Raw genomic sequence first — 6,000 nt, forward strand, 5'->3', positions numbered from 1 at the left:
ACTAAGCCGGGCTTAGCGTTAGCCCCAAAAACAGCTAGTGCTAACCCCCGATTATTACCCCGGTACCCACTGCCACAGAGCCGGTACCAACAGGCCCGGAGCATCAACAATGGCGCTCCTGGGCCTAGGTGGTAACAGGTTGACATTATTTAGGCTGGGGAGGGCCAGTAACAATCCTTGCCCACCCTGGTAGCGTCAGGCTGTTGCTGTTTGGTTGGTATCTGGCTGAGAATAAAAATACAGGGAACCCTATGCGTTTTTCTTTTATTATTTAATTATTTATGGGAAAAAACACATAGGGTTCCCCATGTTTTCATTCTCAGCCGAATACCAACCAAGCAGCAACAGCCTGACGTTACCAGGGTGGGCGAGGACCATTGTTACTGGCCTTCCCCAGCCTAAATAACGCCAGCCTGTTACCGCCTAGGTCCAGGAGCGCCATATTTGATGCTCCGGGCCTGTTGATAGCTGCTCTTCCCGGAACCCCTGTGGCGGTGGGTAACGTGGTAATAATTGGGGGTTAGCGCTAACTGATTTTGGTGCTAATGCTAAGCCCTGGCTTAACAATGGATTCTGTCTATAAAACAACTTCCACTACTAATCCTGTTAAGTAATTAAAAAAACAAACATGTTTAAAAAAAAATTATTCCAAAAAACACTCCCTCACAAACCCTCGTTAACCATTATATTAACATTAAACAAACAAACAAACAAAAAAAAAAAACACTGGTCATCGTCGTAGTCCACAGGATACACAGATCTGAAATGAGAAGGAAAAAAACAAACAAACAAACAAGGAAAATAGGTTAGTACATTTATTGTACCCCCCCTCACATTTCTCACCTGCACCACACCGCATGACTACAACTCCCAGCATGCCCTTACAGTAAGGACATGCTGGGAGTTGTAGTCATGCGGCGCGGGTGCCCAACTAACACACTCCACCTGTGCTGCACAACTACAATTCCCAGCATGTCCTTACAGTCAGGACATTCTGGGAGTTGTAGTAGTGTTGCCTGGGCGGGAGATGTGCGGGCAGGTGACAAGCCTGTCAGCCTCCTGTACATCTCCTACCCGCTCATCCCACCATGCCTGTGAAAATGGAAGTACAAAAAGTTGCATAAAAAGTCTCATGTGCGACTTCTTGTGTGACTTTTTGAAAATGCTGTCATAGACAAGTTTGTAAGGGTGCTCTCACACCACGTTTTCAGCCTACAGCTGCCGGATCCGGCTGGGGGCTGGGAAAACCATGTGCTCCTGTACACCAGCAGGACCGGCGCTGAAATCCATTGACTTTAATGAGCAAACCGGCTCATTTTTGACCCGTATCGGTTTTCTGACCGCACCTAAATCCGTAGTATGCTACGGTTTTAGGTCCGGTCAGAAAACCGGATACGGGGCAGAAATATACCGACCGGACTCCGACAGTGACTCCGGTTTGCTCATTAAAGTCAATGGATTTCAGCACCGGTCTGGATGGGGTATGGGAGCGCACTGTTTTCCCGTGCCCCAGTCGGATCCTCGGAAAATGTGGTGTGAAAGCACCCTAAGCCAGGTCTGACCTTGCTTACACTTGCGACTTTTTGAAGGGGGTTTGCAACTTTTATTTGCTTACGTGCGACTTTCGCAATGATATATCCTGGACCACTGCAAAGTAAAAACTGAAAATTGCTTAAAGGGGTACTACCGTGGCAAACTTTTTTTTTTTGCTATTTTTTTTTTTATTTTTTTTTACTGGTGCCAGAAAGTTAAACAGATTTGTAAATTACTTCTATTAAAAAATCTTAATCCTTCCAGTACTTTTTAGGGGCTGTATACTACAGAGGAAATATTTATCTTTTTGGATTTCTCTTATGTCACAACCACAGTGCTCTCTGCTGACCACTGCTCTCCATTTTAGGAACTGTCCAGGGCAGCATATGTTTGCTATGGGGATTTTCTCCTGCTCTGGACAGTTCCTAAAATGAACAGCAGAGGTCAGCAGAGAACACTGTGGTTGTGTCATAAGAGAAATCCAAAAAGATAAACATTTTCTCTGTAGTATATTGCCCCTAAAAAGTATTGGAAGGATTCATTTTTTTTAATAGAAGTGATTTACAAATCTGTTTAACCCCTTAAGGACATAGGGCATATCCATACGCCCCAGTTTCCAAGTCCTTAAGGACCGAGTGCGTATGGATACGCCCTGAGCATTTCCGGCCCCCACCGCTAGCCGGAGGGGAGCCGGATGCCTGCTGAAATCGTTCAGCAGGCATCCCGGCATATCGCCCAGGGGGGTCATTATGTCCCCCCATGTCGGCGATTGCCGGAGATCGCTGGACAATTCAGTCCAGCGATCTGCGGCGGATTCCGGGTCAATCGGGTCTCCAGTGACCCGATGACCCGGAATTTCTGGCTGATCGGGGCCGTCTGGCTGATCAGAGCCTGCAGGAGTGAGGTGGCACTGGTGCCACCTCACGATCGCCCTGATTCGTCGGCCGGATTACCGGCCGACCAATCAGGGCGCCTGCTGCGGGTGTCACTCCCGCAACCCGCTCCGCCCCTCTTCCGGAGGACATGAGCGGGTGCGGGAAGACGACCCCGGGTGCTGGGCATGGGACAGTCCTGTGTGGATCGTTGGAGGTGAGTGACAGCCTCCTGCTGTTGCTTAGCAACAGCTCCCAGCATGCAACAAGGGCATGCTGGGAGCTGTAGTTATGCAACAGCAGGAGGCAGACCACCACAACTCCCAGCATGCCCTTATGGGCATGCTGGGACTTGTAGTTTTGCAACAGCTGGAGGCACATTCTTTCTATGGAAAAGTGTACCTTCAGCTGTTGTGTAACTACAACTCCCAGCTTGCACAATCAGCTAAAGTGCATGCTGGGAGTTGTAGTGGTGCATCTGGTGGTTGCATAACTACAACTCCCAGCATGCCCGTTGGCTGTCGGTGACTGCTGAGAGTTGTAGTTTTGCAACAGCTGAAGGCACACTGAGTTAAGTAGTAAACCAGTGTGTCTCCAGCTGTTGCATAACTACAATCCCCAGCATCCCCAGCCAATGTAGTATGCCTCCCGCTGTTGCATAACTACAAGACCCAGCATGCCCTTCCGCTGTCCGTACATGCTGGGGGTTGTAGCTTTTGCAACAGCTGAAGGCACACTGGTTGCAAAACACTGAGTTTGTTACCAAACTCGGTGTTTTACAACCTGTGTGTCTCCAGCTGTTGCAAAACTACAACTCCCAGCATGCACTGATAGACCGTCCATGCTGGGAGTTGTAGTTTTGCAACAGCTGGATGTTCCCCCCCCCCCCCCCCCCCCAATGTGAATGTACAGGGTACACTCACATGGGCGGAGGATTACAGTAAGTATCCGGCTGCAAGTTTGAGCTGCAGCTAATTTTCTGCCGCTGCTCAAACTGCCAGCGAGAAACTACTGTGAACCCCCGCCCGTGCGACTGTACCCTAAAAACACTACACTAACACAAAATAAAATAAAAAGTAAAAAACACTACATATACACATACCCCTACACAGCCCCCCTCCCCAATAAAAATGAAAAACGTCTGGTACGCCACTGTTTCCAGAACGGAGCCTCCAGCTGTTGCAAAACAACTACTCCCAGTATTGCCAGATAGCCACTGACTGTCCAGGCATGCTGGGAGTTTTACAACAGCTGGAGGCACCCTGTTTGGGAATCACTGGCGTAGAATACCCCTATGTCCACCCCTATGCAAGTCCCTAATTTAGGCCTCAAATGCGCATGGCGCTCTCACTTTGGAGCCCTGTCGTATTTCAAGGCAACAGTTTAGGGTCACATATGGGGTATCGCCGTACTCGGGAGAAATTGGGCTTCAAATTTTGGCGGATATTTTCTGCTATTACCCTTTTTAAAAATGTAAAATTTTGGGGAAAACAAGCATTTTTGGTAAAAAATTTTTTTCTTTTTACATATACAAAAGTCATGAAACACTTGTGGGGTATGAAGGTTCACTTAACCCCTTGTTACGTTCCCCGAGGGGTCTAGTTTCCAAAATGGTATGCCATGTGTTTTTTTTTTTGCTGTCCTGGCACCATAGGGGCTTCCTAAATGCGGCATGCCCCCATAGCAAAATTTGCTTTCAAAAAGCCAAATGTGACTCCTTCTCTTCTGAGACCTGTAGTGCGCCAGCAGAGCACTTTTCACCCCCATATGGGGTGTTTTCTGAATCGGGAGAAATTGGGCTTCAAATTTTGGGGGGTTTTATCTGCTATTACCCTTTTTAAAAATGTAAAATTTTGGGAAACCAAGCATTTTAGGTAAAAAAATAATAATTTTTTTTACATATGCAAAAGTCGTGAAACACCTGTGGGGTATTAAGGTTCACTTTACCCCTTGTTACGTTCCCTGAGGGGTCTAGTTTCCAAAATGGTAGGCCATGTGTGTTTTTTTTGCTGTCCTGGCACCATAGGGGCTTCCTTAAGGTGACATGCCCCCCAAAAACCATTTGTCGCTCCTTCCCTTCTGAGCCCTCTACTGCGCCCGCCGAACAATTAACATAGACATATGAGGTATGTGCTTACTCGAGAGAAATTGGGTTTCAAATACAAGTAAAAATTTTCTCCTTTTTACCCCTTGCAAAAATTCAAAAATTGGGTCTACAAGAACATGCGAGTGTAAAAAATAAAGATTTTGAATTTTCTCCTTCACTTTGCTGCTATTCCTGTGAAACACCTAAAGGGTTAATACACTTACTGAATGTCATTTTGAATACTTTGGGGGGTGTAGTTTTTATAATGGTGTCTTTTATGGGGTATTTCTAATATGAAGACCCTTCAAATCCACTTCAAACCTGAACTGGTCCATGAAAAATAGCGAGTTTGAAAATTTTGTGAAAAATTTCAAAATTGCTGCTGAACTTTGAAGCCCTCTGGTGTCTTCCAAAAGTAAAAACTCATAAATTTTATGATGCAAACATAAAGTAGACATATTGTATATGTGAACCCAAAAAAAAATTATTTTGAATATCCATTTTCCTTACAAGCAGAGAGCTTCAAAGTTAGAAAAATGCAAAATATTCATTTTTTTCATCAAATTTGGGGATTTTTCACCAAGAAAGGATGCAAGTTACCATAAAATTTTACCACTAAGTTAAAGTAGAATATGTCACGAAAAAACAATCTCGGAATCAGAATGATAACTAAGAGCATTCCAGAGTTATTAATGTTTAAAGTGACAGTGGTCAGAATTGCAAAAAACGCTCCGGTCCTTAAGGTGAAAAAGGGCTCGGTCCTTAAGGGGTTAAGTAGGGCAGATTGGTATTTTTTGTTTACTCACAAAAGTCGCACAAAAAATTGCTTAGGCGCATGTTCGACTTTTTGTGTGACTTTTGTTTGCAAAAAAAGCTGCTTAAATCCCTTGAATCTCCCTCTATGACACTACATGTGATTTGTGGTACAATCACAGAGATTACATTTCTGCACATTTTAATATGCTTGTTTTTTTTTTTTATTCTTTTTCAGACAAACACACTTTTCTTAAGGACTGAGGATCGTGGTTTGTGCAGGTGTTCTGTATAAAGCTGAGAGATGTGTATACCAGCAATGCCAATATGGAACAAAGATTTACATAAAGCATCAAACGTTAAAATTTTTAGATAGAGACTGTATTATACTCTCTCGAACCAGATAAAATCTGTTCTGGAAAAACGTGTGGCTTCTTTTATTCTTATCAAAGTTTTTGTACCTATAGGCTCCATCAGGTGGAAGATCCACCCAGGCCCTGGTGCCCAATGTACCTTTACTACATAGGGGGAAACAGTATTATAAATGGATAATGGCAACATATTCCACAAGGCATTTTTATGTCTAATACACCCCCTATTTAATTATGCCTATTGTAGTTCATATGCTCTAGACTTCTTAAAGGGGTAGTCCAGTGGTGAAAAACTTATCCGCTATCCTAAGGATAGGGGATAAGTTGCAGATCGCGGGGGGTCCGACCGCTGGGGCCCCCTGCGATCTCTCTGTACGGGGGCCAG

General features: G+C 44.9%; 1 protein-coding gene across 1 annotated transcript in view; it reads left to right on the forward strand.

Moving 5' to 3' along the window:
• LOC130351951 (neuropeptide-like protein C4orf48 homolog) overlaps positions 1-5,657 on the forward strand; it is a 29,350-nt gene extending 23,693 nt beyond the window's left edge. Inside the window, exon 4 of the mRNA XM_056554943.1 lies at positions 5,483-5,657. Coding sequence (XP_056410918.1) covers positions 5,483-5,539 — 57 coding nt within the window. The 3' untranslated portion in view covers positions 5,540-5,657. The remainder of the gene's footprint in view (positions 1-5,482) is intronic.
• The last annotated feature ends 343 nt before the right edge of the window (positions 5,658-6,000 follow it).

The sequence above is a fragment of the Hyla sarda genome, chromosome 1 (assembly GCF_029499605.1).
Source record: "Hyla sarda isolate aHylSar1 chromosome 1, aHylSar1.hap1, whole genome shotgun sequence".
Lineage (NCBI taxonomy): Eukaryota > Metazoa > Chordata > Amphibia > Anura > Hylidae > Hyla > Hyla sarda.